Below are 17,158 nucleotides of genomic sequence, written 5' to 3'. Positions count from 1 at the left end.
TGGTGCCCATGCTTTGCTTATGCTAAAGTCAAGTCCAATTCTCATCACATGATTCCCTGAGCATCACTGAGTGTGACCCAAAAACAAAACAAAAATAATTATTTTTTTACTGTAGCAGTTGCTCTCAGAATGTATACAATATTATAAGAATACTCAAGAAGAAAATAGACTGCCCAAAAAACACTCCCCAGGTAATTGAGGCTAAAACAAAATGTCCCTACCTCTAGTTTACTAATAGCAAACAAAATAGCAGTAAGATCTTGAGCAGTGATTCCCAAAATGTAATTACCAACTCATTCTACCAGCATCAACTAGTAGTTTTTTTTTATGTAAATTATCTGCCAACCCATCTGCCCCTAGACCTAGCTCTAAATCAGATATTCTGAGGATAAGGCATAAGCACTGTACTTCGTATCTGTAGCAGGACTTCCAGCTGATGATATGAGCTGAAATTTAAAAACCACTGGTGTTGAGGAAAATTAAAAATACTAGGAAATAACATATAATGTCTTCATGATGTCTTCATGAACATTTCTAGTTGCTCAGACTTCTACTGTTAGTCTACCATATGCTGGTACCAGCAGAGGGCAGGTTAAGTCACTGCATCCTGTTTCTGTCTCAGGGTTGCTTTTCTAGCTTGACAGTGCAGACTTCTCTTTCAAGCAAATAGGTCAAATTAAAAATCTTCTTTAAAAAAAAGGCAATAAAAATACTTTCAGAAAATAGGGACTAGATATCATATTACTTGTAAAGAAATGATTGGGAATGTAACTAAAAATGAATTCTAGTAGATTAAGTTTACCCAATACCAGGAATTTTAGATTTTCAAAATACTAAAATTAGAACAATGAAAAATTCAAGAACAGAGAGGAAAATGAAAGTGAAAGTTATTTAAAATACAGAGAGATAAACAAGTGCCAAAAATAAAATGCCAATTTAATCAAATGGTTAACTGAAAGCCAGGTTAGGACCTGGTATACAAATTTTTTAAAGAAAGATTTAATTTCGGGGACCGTTGACCTGTCCTTATGAGCCTACACCTCTAGAAAAAAAATGGGTGTCTTGTTTCCTGAATTCTTGAAAGTAATTGATCAGTTAACATTATTTGTGATGTTTTGCAATGAGCAGAGAACCCATAGGTACTTTCACTTTAGTGTCTTGCTTTTTCATAGGTAACGATAAACCATGTGAGAACCACATGGTTTCTCGATAGGAAATTAACGCACACAATCATATCTACCATATCCTGTTAGAAGTAAGTCATCAAGTATAATTCAAGGGAAAGAGAGGTCATTAATCTTTATTTTCTGAAGAAAAATTCAAATATGTGTACATCTTAAAAAAAATTTTTTTTTAATTTTTTAATGAATCACCGTGAGGTACAGTTACAGACTTACAAACTTTCATACTTATGTTTCAGTCATACAGTGATCGAGTACCCATCCCTCCACCAGTGCCCATTCTCTACCACCAATATTTCCAGTATCCCTCCTGCCACCTCCCAATGCCCCCCACCCGCCTCTGTGGCAGGCACATTCCCTTTTACTCTCTCTCTCCTTTGGTGTGTTATGGTTTGCAATACGGGTACTAAGTGGCCATCATGTTTGGTCCATAGTTTACTTTCAGCACACATCTCCCAACCAGAGCAAGCCCTCCAAGCATCATTTACTTGGTGGTTCCTTCTCTGTGTCAACTGCCTTTTCCCACAGCATGTGAGGCCAGCTTCCAAGCCAAGGTGCTATCCTCCTGGCCCTTAACTCCATTATCCTTGGGTGTTAGTCTCCCATTATGTTACTTTATATTCCACAAGGCTGGAGTGATAGCACAGTGGTACAGCATTCACCTTGCACTCGGCCAACCCGTGTTCGATTCTTCCGCCCCTCTCGGAGAGCCCAGCAAGCTACCGAGAGTATCTCGCCCGCACGGCAGAGCCTGGCAAGCTACCCGTGCATATTGGATATGCCAAAAGCAGTAACAATAAGTCTCACAATGAGAGATGTTACTTGTGCCCGCTCTTAACAAATCGATGAGCAACAGGATGACAATGACAGTGACATATTCCACAAATGAGTGCATTCCTTCTATGCCTGTGCCTCTCTTTCTGACTCATTTTACTTAGCATGATAATCTCCATGTCAATCCACTTATATGCAAATTTCATGACTTCATCTTTTCTAACAGTTGCATAGTATTTCATTGTGTAGATGTACCAGAGTTTCTTTAACCAGTCATCTGTTCTTGGGCACTTGGGTTTTTTCCAGATTCTGGCTATTGTAAACTGTGCTGCAATATACATACAAGTGCAGATTTCATTTCTACTGTACTTTTTTGCATCTCCGGGACATTTTCTCAGAAGTGGTATTGCTAGGTCAAATGAAAGCTCAGTTTCTAATTTTTTGAGAAATGTCCATATTGTTTTCCAAAAGGGCTAAACCAGTCGGCATTCCCACCAGCAGTAAAGGAAAGTCCCCTTCCCCCGACATCCGAGCCAACTGGTTGTTTTTGGATGTGTGCCAGTCTGGTGTGAGATGATATCTCGTTGTTGTTTTGATCTGCATCTCCCTGATGATTAGTGATGAAGAGCATTTTTTCATGTGCCTTTTGGCCATTCGGATATCTTCTTTGAGAAAGTTTCTGTTCATTTCATCACCCCATTTGATGGGGTTGGGAGTTTTTTTCTTGTAGAGTTCAACCAGTGCCTTGTATATCCTTGATATTAACCCCTTATCAGATGGGTATTGGGTGAATATCCTGTCCCATTCTGTAGACTGTCTTTGTATTCTGGTCACTGAAAAGAATATTTTTTAAATAAAACAAACTTGTTGAGAAACTAACCACTATTATCTGAGTTTACAAGGCCAGTGTGACAAGGTCTGGCTTGGTTGGTGGTTTTGAAATGTTTAATGCTCTGTGGCGGATGGATAATGGAAACCGAGCTGGGAAAAGTTGGCACTCTCCAAGGCCAAGATTGGGAAGTACCAAAAGGCTAGAGAAGACGAAGAATATAATTTTATTTGATCAGATGACAATTGAAAATTTGAAATAAAATCTTCAGAAGCAAAATTAGTCTCAAAAAAGTATCCTTGCTGATTTCACAAGCCAACTGAGAGTTTATAAACTTGAGTCCAATATAGATGGACAGGCCCTTTTTATTACAAATCATGGACATTAAAAATCGAGATTTTTTTTTTCCAAAAGGCAGAATAAGCTGCAATCCCACCAAGTTATCAGCAGATTATAGTTTGTTCCTGTGATAACTCTTGTTTAATATTAAAATACTATACTTGTATTCCCAGGTCTAAGAAAACTTACTATGTGTGTCAAGTCCCCATTGAAGACAGGCAGTTCTTTCATAAGCTGTTGCAATCTGAAACCTTATTTGAGTTCATTAAGCCAGTATCATTAGGTATCAAACATTCATGTCTTTGTATTCTCGTCACAGGTCATTGCTTACAACTCTGAAGGTAAAAGTAATCCAAGTGAAGTAGTAGAGTTTACTACATGCCCTGATAAGCCAGGGGTACCTGTAAAACCTTCAGTTAAAGGAAAAATACATTCTCACAGTTTTAAAATAACTTGGGGTAAGTAAGATATAATGCATATTTGTTTGAGGGACTTAACTGATGTGGAAAACGTTGTATCACACATACCACTTTGCACTCAAACATACCATATTCACCTGAAATTTCAGATTTCGTATAGAATGATCTTTGAATTTTTTGTAGAAGTAGTACAGGAACTTCTGTGTAAAATGGAAGATCCCTGAACTTTTAAAATTAACTGGGTTTTCTTGGCTCTCATGAAAAATGAAAATAGCACATTTTTATTGTCTGAGACCAGGATGTTCTATGTGCAAAACCTGTGCTTTGCTTTGCTACTAAGCTGTATCTCTGGCATTCCATTTAAAACAAATAGTAATTGAGCTCAAGTACAGTTAATGGAAAGACAGTATTGTAACGAAATTCTGTTACTGACCTTAAAAAGCATTGCAGGTGGGCTTGTTTTTGGTTTTGTTTTCTTTTCAAGTTTAATTTGGCATTCTATTTCCTGGTACTCTTAAATTACATGTACTTTGCCTAAAACTCTTCTGCTTCTTTGGATAGACCCACCAAAAGACAGTGGAGGGGCAGCCATCAATAAATACGTAGTAGAGATGGCAGAAGGTCCTAATGGTAAGCACAACCAGAGTCAGACCACTGGTCATGACTTTATATTTTACACCTTTTTTCCTTTGTAGCAGTTAAGCTCTTGGCACACTTTAATTTATCATCTCCAGAATTACAGTGAATCAAATATAAGACTGCTGTATGTCTATAATTATATTCTTCACAAGAATATGATTTGTTTATATTAATAATTTATAGATAAATAACTTATCTGTTATAAATAAATTATAGATAAATAATTTGTCTATTATTTATTTATATTGCTTATTTTCAGTATACCTAGACTAAAGTCCTCTGAAAGTTAGTTTACTCAGATTTATACCCAGATGTGTCATGAAATTCAGATGTGTTCTAAAATTTTGATTGCATCATATTATTTTTAATAATAAATTTTAAGCTTAGTGTACTTTACTCTTAAGTCATATTTAATTGCAATTTTTATTTCTAAAAATTGACCTATTTCCTACTAAAAATGTTTTTTAATTGAGACTAAACTTCCTATCATCAGGTCATTCTCTGTGTGTTGTATTACTACTGGGCCAGTAAACACATTTTGAATGTTTAATTAAAAGCAAGTTATAAGTCAAAGATAGATTTTGTACAGAGTTGCAGAGATACTTCACATTAATAAAGCTATGCAAATTTGTCTAGGAAGCTGCGCACAGAGAATTAGATCATTTCCAGGAAACTGCAGTGAGCTTAAACTGTTTCTAACAAGTTATGTAACGCTTATTTAGTGAAACCTGGATACCTGCCGTGTCCATGATACCAGACTGTTAAACATTACCTTGTAGCTGATTGAACGCAATTCTTCACCTTGCAGGAAATAAATGGGATATGATATACAGTGGAGCTACTAGGGAACATCTTTGTGATAGACTGAATCCAGGCTGTTTCTATCGTTTTCGAGTTTACTGCATCAGTGATGGAGGACAGAGTGCGGTAAATAGTTACATGCAGATTTTTTTTTATGTTTGATCAAATGAGATGGGATTATTAGATGTCCCAACAAGTATTGAAATATGCCCACAAATAGATAAAAGTTTTTTCTTTTACCCAAGTGGTTGTTTTATGGTGTCCAGGCTATTCTGATCTAATCGGCTTATTGTTTGTGGTGAATATTTATCATCTGGATGAGAAAACAGAAAACTTGATAACACATTTTAGAATAGTCCTTAAGTAACCGTATCTAACAGAAGTAGAAGTGATTGTAGACAGATTTTCAGGTCCTCTTTAAACAGATTCTAATACTTGTTTCGGGAAAATTGCCTTTTTTTTTTTTTTTAAAGAGAGCCAGTGATCAAAATGGCCTTGCACTGTGCTCTCTATTAATGTTACAGGGAGATATATTTTTAACAGGGTTGCTTTGTTTTGGGGGTTAGTTGGCTTTCGTTTAGTAGCTGCTCCCGTGGTCCTCGTTCTACTTCAAGCCCGGTGCTCTTGCATTGCTCCTGATGGTCCTGAGAGGTCTAGGGACGAATCCTGGCCTCCCATGTGTAAGGCAGATGCTCGGCCCTTTGAGCTATCTCTCTGGCCCTGGATTTGTTTTGTTTTCAGTGAAATTTTTTCCTTTGGTTTTTTTTTTAATTAAATCACAGTAACATACACATTTACAAAATTGTTCTTGATTGGATTTCAGTCATGTAATGTTCCAGTATCCGTCCCCTCATCAGTATACTACATTTCCCACCAGCAGTGGTCCCAGTTTCCCTCCCGCCCCACCGCTTGCCTTTATGGCAGGCACTTTGATTCATTCTCTTTCTCTCTCTCTTTCTCTCTCACCTCTCTCTCTCTCTCTCTCTCTCTCTCTCTCTCTCTCTCTCTCTCTCTCTCTCTCTCTCTCTCTCTCTCTCTCTCTCCTCTCTCTCTCTCTCATTCTGGAATGCAGATAATGAAAGGTTATCAGGTCTATCCCTTTACCCAGGTGTGCCCTTCACCCCACACACACTCTTGTGGCAAGCATCCAACCATTGACCTCTCCTCCCGGCCTCTACTTATCCTCACCTTGGATATTAGTCCCGTATGTATATATATGGTTTATATCCCACAAATGTTTTCAATGAATTTAACAAGGAATTGTTTCTTGGAACTTTTGTTGTAATTTTTATTTTTCAAATAAAGTTTAATGCAGAAACTTTTTAAATTGATCACTAGGGGCTGGATAGATACAGCAAGTTGGGTGCCTACCTTGTATGAAGCCTACCCAGGTTCAATACCCCAGCACGCCGTATTGTCCTCCTAGTCCCTGAACACACTCAGGAGGAATCCCTGAGCACCACTGCCACCGCATGTAATCCAAAAAACAAAAAATATATATATTTTTTAAATTAAATACATGACAGAGCCTGGCAAGCTACCCATGCATATTTGATATGCCAAAAACAGTAACAAGTCTCCAATGGAGACATTACTGGTGCCTGCTTGAGCAAATCCATGAACAATGGGACGACAGTGCTACTGATATTTTATTGAAAGTATAAGTTCTGCCCTACAGGATTGTCATCCAATTGTTTCCTTTCACATTCTGCCTGGATCTTTTTTTTATAATGCAACACCACCCCAACCTGACCCCCGGAAAAAATAATCACTTTCCAGTATGGCTTTATGATTTCTAATACTTTTCATACTATACTTACTTTACAGCATTCTTACTACACAGCATTCTTATATACTTACTATACAGCATTCTTAAACAGCAAACTAGATTAGTTACCAAATCTGTATTCATTATTGGAAAGATTGTTAAATGTAAATTGTTAAATGTTAGTACAGTACAGATACAAGAGATTTGCAGAGTTTATTTTTAAGGACAAGTCTTTTAAAATAGAACTAAAAGATACTTTCTTATTTTTTTAAACAACATAGAGACTAAAAGTAGTGTCCAAATGCCTGGAAAAGTTAATGATTTCCAGATTATTTTTAGATGTAAAGGAAGAAAGGAAGCTCTCTTTGTTTATTTTTAATTTTAGGTTAGAGTTAGGGGTCCAAAGACATATTACAGGAGACAGTTCACTGTTCATCCCCTGTAATTCAACCCTGGTTCCAATTCCTGGTACCACATTTACTTCCATGAGCACAACCAAGAATTTAATGTTTAATGCAAAAATAGTATTAAAAAAAAAGAATAACAGTAGACCCTGGGCACTGTTGCCTATAGCCCAAACCCTTCCCTCCTCCCCCTCGCCCCCCCACAAAAAAAATGTTCAGTGTACAATAAAATACCCAACATACTAAGCAGTCTTGAAAATAAAGCAAACAGTATTTGCAAACTGTTGGAGATTCATTTAGATAAAGTCAAAACAATGCCGATTAGATTGTATTAGAAATTTATTTTTTCATTACGGAAAGAAGTGTTTTGAGGAGTTTCTTCAGTATCTTGTTTGTATATAGCAGTCATATAATACATGTCTTTTTTAATCTGGTTAATTAAAATTGTATTTGATTGTCTTGATTCAGAAATTAATTACTCAGTTGATAATCAAGTAGAAACTGTCTGTTTTCCCTTCTGAAAGCAGTCTGAATATTCAGCCTGGAGCATTTTTCTGTGCAGGTATCTGAGTCTTTGCTGGTGCAGACTCCTGCCGTGCCCCCTGGTCCGTGCCTGCCTCCCAGACTTCAGGGGAGACCCAAAGCCAGAGAAATACAGCTGCGATGGGGTAATTTCCATTTTGTCAATAAATTGTACTTGTGCAGGACTCGATATTTTCTTCCTATTAAATTGCATAACATTTTCAACCTTCAGGACCTCCTCAGATTGACGGTGGATCACCCATTTCCTGCTACAGTGTTGAAATGTCTCCTGTAGAAAAGGATGAACCCAGAGAAGTTTACCAAGGTTCTGAAGTAGAATGTACCGTGAGCAACCTCCTTCCTGGGAAGACATACAGCTTCAGACTGCATGCAGCGAACAAAGTGGGGGTAGGAAGACAGTGCTGGCGGAATTAAAATTACCATGGTGTATCAGTTTAACTTAGTTAATTGTTCCCATTCTTTTGCTCTTCTTGAAATTTGACTCCAAATTCTGTACTTTTTAATAATAAACCTACATTTATAAATTAGAAAACAGTAACCTAATCGTCATCGAATCTCTTTTTCCAAACCCTACTTAAATTGTGTCACTTAAGCCACTTAGTAAACTTAAGACTAGATTCAGGATCACATGGTGAAAACATATGCAATAGTTAATTTCTTTGATTTACAGTTCATATGCTGTATTTCAACTTGGCAATGTGTTCAAAGAGGAAAAAGAGGTTTATTTTAAATATTTATGGTTTTGTGTGGATCTTTCCTCTCTTATGAATTTGTGCTCCTCCAAAAATAGGCAAATTAGGTGTTATCTTAATTTTGCAACTGAAAAGTCTATTTCAGAAAAACTCAATTCCTTGTCAGCAGTCACGTAGGGAGAAATCACACACTCAAGTTTTTTCACTTCAAAATCAAGGCATTTTTTACCCAACTCTGACTCTTGTCATCTCTCTAACATTAAGATAGGTTCTCTGTTATAAGGAAAAAGCAATAATTTCTTACATTGATGAGCAATATTTTTTAACTGTTCTATAATAAAAATTTTATAATGCTGAAATTTATAAAAATTTTTATTGTACACAAGTTAAATAACTCCCCTCAAGTTTCAACATTGACTACATTTTATATCCTGTTATCCAACTGAGGTCAATATTTACATATAAACCTATTTTAAAGTTGTATACATACATAATCAAATATATAGTGTGTCACTGCCATCCCCACAGGCTACAAGCCTTGGGATAGCATTTTTATTTTTTAATTTGTTTTACTTAAAGAAGTCATAATAGTGCTAAAAATACAGACTTAGAAAGTGCCATAGCCCTCCCCCTTGTCTGCATCTCTTCTCATCCAGTCTTCTCTCCTCTCTTCTCTCCCGCCTGTCTGATAATTAATTTCATATACCAGTATCAAGGATTTGTCATTGTTTAGTACTGTCCATATTTTTTTTGAGTTGCTCTGTTCCACAGATGAATGAGATAATCATGTCTTCGACCTTTTTCTTCTGTTTTCATCCATGTTGCAACAAATTGCATAATTTCTTTTTTTTTTTTTTTTTTTTTTTACTTTTGGGTCACGCCCGGCGATGCACAGGGGTTACTCCTGGTGCTGCACTCAGGAATTACTCCTGGCGGTGCTCAGGGGGACCATATGGGATGCTGGGAATCGAACCCGGGTCAGCTGCGTGCAAGGCAAACGCCCTACCCGCTGTGCTATTGCTCTAGCCCCTAATTTCATTTATTTTTAACAGCTATGGAGTATTCCAGGCTCAGGGTTTCTGTTTTTGTTTTGTTTTGAAGTGGTTTTGTTTGTTTGGGTGCCACAACCTGTGGTGCTCAACTCTTAATCTGCTCAGGACTCACATGGGGTGCCAGGGATTGCGCCCCGGTCAGCCACATGCAAGATAAGCATCCTGCCTGTAGTACTCTTCCTGGCCCCCTGTCTAGTACTTTATTGTGTATTTATACCATAGCTGCTTGACCCATTCATCTATAATTGTACATTTGGGTTTTTAGGATAGCATTTTTCTTCCTTTCTTAAATTGAATTAGCATGAGATACAGTTACAAAGTACAGAATTGTTCATGATTTGAGTTTCAATGCCCATCCCTTCACCAGTGTCCTCAGTTTCCCTCAGCCACCCTGGCCCTACGGTAGACACCTTTCTTCCCTTTTTTTCCCTTTTTTACTGTAAGCACTGTGGCTTGCCATACTGTTACTGAAGGGTATCATGCATCTCACTCTGCCTCCTTCCAGCACGCGGTTCTTGTCCAGAGTGGCCATTTCCCCTTCCCGGTCCTTTCTCTGTCCAGCAATGCTGCCCCCATTGCCCTTCGTGTCGAGCTTCCTCTCATGGAACAGTCCTCCTGGCCCTGGTTTCTACCATCTTGGGTATTGTTTTCGTACTGTTTTTTTTTTTTATATGGGATAGCATTTTTAATACTGGTTTCTGTGATTAATTTCACGTTCCAAATTATCCCAGCAGGCTTGCTCTGCAGTCCCGTGCTCTCCCTTGTACACGTATATTGCTTGCTTGTCTCTGTTTCTTTGCCTGGTTATTTCCATTCTGGAGGAGCCCGTGTTCTCTCTTGAACACACACTTCTCCCTTTCTCTTCCCTTAAATCTTTCTAAATAAGTCTCAGTATAAAAACTATCTTTTGGGGCTGGCGGTATCTTTTGGGGCACAGTGGGTAGGGCGTTTGCCTGGCCCGTGGCCAATCCAGGTTCGATTCCCAGCATCCCATATGGTCTCCCAAGCACTGCCAGGAGTAATTCCTGAGTGCATGAACCAGGAGTAACCTCTGTGCATTGCTGGGTGTGATCCAAAAAGAAAAAAAAAAAATCTTGTTTCAAAAAACATAGAATTTCAGGTCTGTGATGATTTGCCAAAATCATCTTAATGTTTATTTTTTATATTTACAGAGAATATATATATTCCAAACCCTTCTAAAGCTAACTTAAATTTTAAGATAATTATACTATCTCTCATGCCTTCTTTGTATCAGTTTCTTTATTCTTTACATAACTTATTCTGGTTTATTCCACCTAATTTTATCATGACTTACCCTTGTTACAATCTATAGAAAGAGCTCATGAAGGAATAAAGAGAAAGTTGAGACAGTAGAGTGAATGAAACTAAAATGCTACCATCTCTTCACTTCTGTAATTACTAAATCTTTCTTAGAATGCTCTTAGAATTATACATTTTAATTAGGCTTGATGTATAATTTGTAATTATTTCTTGGAAGCTTTAAAATAAATTTGAGAACTGAGAGCACTGGCTATTTTTCTTCTAGTTTGGACCATTTTCAGAAAAATGTGATATTACCACAGCCCCTGGGCCACCAGATCCGTGCAAACCCCCACAGGTGACGTGCAGATCTGCGACTTGTGCGCAAGTGACTTGGGAGGTACTGTAACTTCTGTTGCCTTACACTGACTTCCTGCAGAATTAAAGGTGTTGTGTGTGTGTGTGTGTGTGTTTGTGTTGTAAAATAAAGGTATTCATTTTTAGCTCAAATTATAGAGTCAGTCTTAGTTAAATACACATAAAGAAACGTAAATTCTTTGTCTTTCCTTTGGAAGGTGTGTTTGCTTTACAAGAATTCACAGTTGTTCATGATGTGCTTTGTGTTTTATCATAAGTTTTATCCTGAGGCAGGAGAGATGGTATAGCCAGTAGGGCACCTAACTTGCATGTGGCTCACCCAGATTTTTGGCTTTTTATTTGGGGCCACACTGGCAGTGCTAAGGGCTTACTCCTGGCTCTGTGCTTAGGGATCACTCCTGGCAGACTCGGGACCATATGTGGTCCTGGGGATTACAGGCACATTTGTCACTTGCAAAGCAAGCTCTCTACCTGATCTACTCTCAGTCCAGGCCCTGACCTGGGTTCAGTCTCTGGCAACACATATAGTCCTAGGGGATCACAGTGCCAGGAGGGATCCCTGAGTGTAACTGAAGAAACAGAGAAAAAACTTTATTTCAGTACTGAGATAATTAGCCACTGTTCAGCTTTAATGTTCAGAACAAGCATCCATATGAGTTAGTAAAATATAATAAATTCCTGTCATATTTATTATCTCCAGTATATTTATTATATAGTTATAATCAGTAATGACAATTATTTTGTTTCCTTTGAAATTTAACAAAATGTCTTTATGTATTATTTTACTTAATAAAATCACTTTGAAGTAAAATATTTTTCAAAATTTTTTATTTTTTTTTCCGTGTATTTACTTCAAAATAATTTCTTGGGCCAAATGTGGCCCCAAAAAAACAAAATGGCTCAGTTGTTTTGCACTTCTAGCTCAACAATGATATTTCTGGAAAATCTTAAAGCCTTAATAAACAGAAACATAACTAACAGTTTTCACTCTGCTTAAATGTCATAAGTGAATACATTCATTGCTTTTACAAAAGCAATCCAGTTTTTAACTTAATTTAGTGTCAGGACTTTAAGGTGTTTACCTTTTTCTTAAAGGTTCCTTTGAGTAATGGGACGGATGTTACTGAGTATCGATTGGAGTGGGGAGGAGTTGAAGGAAGTATGCAGATATGCTACTGTGGGCCTGGTCTCAGTTATGAATTGAAGGGACTTTCACCAGCAACTACCTATTACTGCAGAGTGCAGGTAAAGGCACCGAATGCATAGTTACTCTCTCTGGTGCTTTTGAGCGTTTTCTTGGTCATGTCTTTGTTAACTTAGGGCTTCTGTTCATTTGTAGGCTTTAAGTGTGGTGGGTGCCGGTCCTTTTAGTGAAGTAGTAGCCTGTGTTACCCCACCCTCAGTTCCTGCTGTTGTAACTTGTCTTCAAGAAATAAGTGATGATGAACTAGAAAACTCCTTTTACTCACCTTCTACATGCCTTGCGATAAGCTGGGAAAAGCCTTGTGACCATGGTTCAGAGATCATTGCCTACAGCATAGACTTCGGAGACAAGCAGCCCTTGGTCGTGGGAAAGGTTACAAGCTCCATTATTGAGAATTTGCAGCCAGATACAACATACAGGTACACTCAAATTCTATTTGTCAATTTTTGCCTAGACCATAGATGCTTTAAGTAATCAGTTTTTTTCTTTACCATGGCTCTTAGAATACGAATTCAAGCCTTGAATAGCCTGGGAGCCGGTCCTTTTAGCCACACAATAAAATTAAAAACCAAGCCACTCCCTCCTGATCCACCTCGATTAGAATGTGTTGCCTTCAACCACCAAAACCTTAAGTTGAAATGGGGAGAAGGAACTCCAAAGACATTGTCAACAGATTCTATTCAGTACCACCTTCAGATGGAGGATAAGAATGGAAGGTGAGTTTTTCTTTTTTAATTTTTTACTGATATTCTGTGTAAATAATGGTTTCTCATACACATGGTTCCAATGCCACATCATGGCAGGTGAGTTTTTCAATTGCTTCTTTGTATAATTTCTGAAACTTTGAGTATAGATTTGTAAACTATAGAAGTAAATAAAATTTCCAAAAACAATTCTGAGAGATAAGTTTTCAGTGTGCTATTTCTAGAACATCACAAAACATGTGAAATTATCACTTAGATTGGAAAGTCAAGAGAAAAAAATTAAATGGACCACATTTTGGATCTCCTGTATGACTCATTCACTGCTCATTTCTTCATGCTACTGAGAGTAACATCCTTGGCTGTAAAATAAACTACTCACCCTTATTTCCAGTAAGAAGCAGTTTTTGCAGTGGTATAATTGATTGGCTTTGTGTTCTGACATCCTTGAGGCTGGGATTATATCTCACTTCCATGAGGCTGGGATTTTATCTCACTTCCATCACAGTTCTGTCAGAGGACCTGCTCACTAAAGGAATACAGTTTATATTTTTCACCATGAGTTTGGTGGCATGATCTAGTTGTTTTGCTACTCACTACTCCCACACAGAGAGAGAGAGAGAGAGAGAGAGAGAGAGAGAGAGTTGAATTACAGTGTTAACTAAAAATACTTGTAACACAAATTATTGAAATTACCGAAGCTATTCTGATGCTTTATCACTGTATCACTGTCATCCCATTGCTCATCGATTTGCTCGAGCGGGCACCAATAACATCTCCATTGTGAGACTTGTTGTTACTGGTTTTGGCATATCGAATATGCCATGGGTAGCTTGCCAGGTGGGATACTTTTGGTAGCTTGCCGGGCTCTCTGAGAGGGAAGGAGGATTTGAATCCAAGTCGGCTGCATGCAAGGCAAAAGCCCTACCTGCTGTGCTATCACTCCAGCCTGAATTATTGACCATGGAACTTAAAATGTTGGAGGAATTAATCCAAATTTGAAGGTGATGCATATGTAATCAAACAAAATTGAGTTCATTTACTAGACTGATAAACATAAATATAAATGTATAGGATACTAGAAAAAAATCAAACCTACAAACTCAGAAGCAGTTAAAAACTATCAATCCTTTCTGTGCATAAAATTTCATTTTGGAAATTAAAACTCCAAGAAAGTCTCCAAAACATGCTATTTGTTCCTTCAGCCAAGATTCCAACAGCCTGCTAGTGCTTTATTCCTGTCCCAGGCCTCCACACTGCGGAGTTCCCAGACCAGGCCAGCTCCCACAGCTGCCTACTTCTCACCCTGGCCCCTATCCTAACTGCAAGGGATGACAAAGTGTCACACTTACTTTGCCCCATCAAACACGATTGATTTGATTTGCCCACACAGTCTGATGAGAGACTGCATCTGTTTGTAGTAGAGAAATCCATAGGGAGGGATGTGCTTCAACTGTAAAACAGAACAGCAGTCATCAGTACCAACCCAGTGTGGGCATGGCATGATGTGCCCTAAGCTGCACACCAATGCCCTGCATCCAACACACTCTCCTTCGTCTGGAAGATGCAGGCTTGATAAATGTGGATAACACATGACCAGTTAGACTGTTGGAACAACACATATTCTAAAGATGAATTTTTTTCATGCTGAATAATCCAAAAGTCTAATAGAGAAATGAAGAAAAACACAGCTTCCTGGTTTGGTTTGGGTTTGGGGTGGGAATGGGACATCAGGCCATCTATATGTACCCTACACTGAGCTGCTGCCAGCCACTGTCTTTATTCTCAGACTTACAGTGACAAGCTGATGAGACTCATCTGCTTAAACCTCAAGGCTCCCATAAGGCACAGGGACTTGACCTTGGGAAGATAAGCCCCTCTTGCTAGAGAAGGGAGCATCTCCTCCTCACCACAGCCTCACACCTCTCACAGTACACTGGCCCTCACCTGCCCGGGCCGAGGCGCTTCTTCCACTGGGTGCTGCAGGCTCCAGTTCAGCCACAAGCCACCACCTGAGGTTCCTCTGCCACAGCAGGTACACAGGAGATGGGGCAGGCAGGCTCAGAGGGGAATTAAGTCCCCTGGGACTGAGCAAAGACCCTGGAGATCACTGCCAAGGGGACTCTGGCAGAGAAGAGTCATTTCCTCTGCAGTGCGAGTCCCAGCACCCCCGCCTCCGGGCTCTCTTTCAATGGCTCACGACAATGAGTACCCTGTCCTTGGGTACTCATCTCTCAGGCCATGACAATGTCCGACTGTTGACGATGTGACTCACGATCCCTTCATTCGATGAAAGCACAGACTTGAACGAAGGTCCACGATGCCCACCCAAAGTTCAGTGCTGTGGCCGATCACTACATGCATGCAAAAATACTACTCACTTCAAGCCAATTATATACCACATAAATATTCTATAAGTATTCCACAGCAGTTACTCTTCAGATATTTTCAGAATTGGAATTTCACTTTGCACTTACTTTACCAGAAACAATTGTATAGTTTATGAGTTTAGAATACTGGTGATAATTTTTCCTAAGGTTACTTGTTTTTATTGAATTGCTATCTTAGCCAGATGTTTTGTAATGGAAAAATCCATGCTATTTATGCATGAGTTCTGTCTCAGATACCTTTTCACATTTAAAGTAACAAATAAGCCAGGTTAACAGCAAGTGTATTTCACAAAACAAACAGTATTGATCATTTCCTGAAATCTGCAACTCTCTGAATGTGAGCCTTTTTTCCTGGCAGAATTTGATTTTAGTGGCCTTATGTCTTGGAGGATAGTCCTTAAAATTTTCTTCCCTTTCTTAGCATTTATATTGGGGTTGTACAGGGCTTGCTGGACACGGGTCTAATTCTGGCTAGAAGATAATAGAATAGTGGCCAGAGAATTAGTATAAAGGGAGGGCACTTGCCTTGCACACAGCCTGGGTTCTAGTCCCTGTATCTCATATGGTCCCGGAGCAACCCTAGAGCATTGCCAGGTATCACTCAAAATTCAAGAATTTTTTAAAAAACAATACTGTATTTATTTAGATTGTTCTAGTCTATATTTTATTACAAAACCACAAACTTCAAAGTTATTAGCACCTAAAGAACTTTTATAATATTGAGTATGAAACTAAAGCCTTTTATAATATTGAAATTTTGTTATTCAGAGAGACATAATAAAGGAGTAAGGTGTGTCCTTTGTGTTGAACTGACCCCAGTTCAGTCTCCAACACCACATATAGTCCAAGCACCCCAGGAGTGATTCCTAGCACAGAGCCAAGAGCACAACCAGATGTGGCCTAAAACACACAAAAAAAATTATAATGAATTCATAATTATATCTATAAATAAATTTATGGGCTGGAGCCATAGCACAGCGGGTTTGATTCCTCCGCCCCACTTGGAGAGCCCGACAAGCTACTGAGAGTATCAGTAGAGCCTGGCAAGCCTGGCAAGCTCCCCATGGCGTATTCGATATGCCAAAAACAGTAACAAGTCTCACGATGGAGATGTTACTGGTGCCCTCTTGAGCAAATCGATGAGCAACGGGATGACAGTGACAGTGACAATAAATTTATAATAGTTTGTGGCAGGTTGACTTTAGGTTGACCTTGCAACCATTCACTACTTTCAGACTAGCCCTCAGGCTTTCTCTTTTTCCAGTTAACACCAGAAAAAGTTAACAATAGAAAAAATTTCCCCCCTCCACTGGAACTTGAATAAATTCTAGCTATCTTATTTACGGGCTGGAGCAATAGCACAGTGAGTAGGACATTTGCCTTGCACACGGCCGACCAGGTTCGATTCTTCTGCCCTTCTCGGAGAACCCAGCAAGCTACTGAGAGTATCCTGCCCGCATGACAGAGCCTGGCAAGCTCCCCGTGGCGTATTCGAAATGCCAAGAACAGTAACAGCAAGTCTCATAATGGAGACCTTACTGGTGGCTGCTCGAGCAAATCAATAAACAATGGGACAACAGTGCTAAATTTATAATACAATATACAGAAACAAAGCTTTATCAAAAGCCTAAGAAGTAGTTACTATGATTGAACATGAAGTATAGCGATTTTTAGGACACACAAACATGACACATTGAGAAATAAATAATTCTTTAATTTTTTTTTTTTTTTTTTTTTTTTTTTTTGCTTTTTGGGTCACACCCGGCGATGCACGGGGATTACTC

At 38.6% G+C, this 17,158-nt stretch overlaps 1 protein-coding gene across 5 annotated transcripts in view; it reads left to right on the top strand.

Moving 5' to 3' along the window:
• FNDC3A (fibronectin type III domain containing 3A) overlaps positions 1 to 17,158 on the top strand; it is a 167,602-nt gene that overhangs the window by 136,704 nt on the left and 13,740 nt on the right. For all 5 annotated transcript variants that reach the window (XM_055133520.1, XM_055133530.1, XM_055133512.1 and 2 more), the window contains 9 exons: positions 3,443 to 3,581; positions 4,104 to 4,172; positions 4,990 to 5,108; positions 7,717 to 7,822; positions 7,909 to 8,084; positions 10,988 to 11,101; positions 12,175 to 12,324; positions 12,419 to 12,702; positions 12,787 to 12,999. In XM_055133520.1, the coding sequence (XP_054989495.1) occupies positions 3,443 to 3,581; positions 4,104 to 4,172; positions 4,990 to 5,108; positions 7,717 to 7,822; positions 7,909 to 8,084; positions 10,988 to 11,101; positions 12,175 to 12,324; positions 12,419 to 12,702; positions 12,787 to 12,999 (1,370 nt within the window). The remainder of the gene's footprint in view (positions 1 to 3,442; positions 3,582 to 4,103; positions 4,173 to 4,989; positions 5,109 to 7,716; positions 7,823 to 7,908; positions 8,085 to 10,987; positions 11,102 to 12,174; positions 12,325 to 12,418; positions 12,703 to 12,786; positions 13,000 to 17,158) is intronic.

The sequence above is a fragment of the Sorex araneus genome, chromosome 1 (genome assembly GCF_027595985.1).
Source record: "Sorex araneus isolate mSorAra2 chromosome 1, mSorAra2.pri, whole genome shotgun sequence".
NCBI lineage: Eukaryota > Metazoa > Chordata > Mammalia > Eulipotyphla > Soricidae > Sorex > Sorex araneus.
This window is presented reverse-complemented; position numbering and strand designations above follow the sequence as displayed.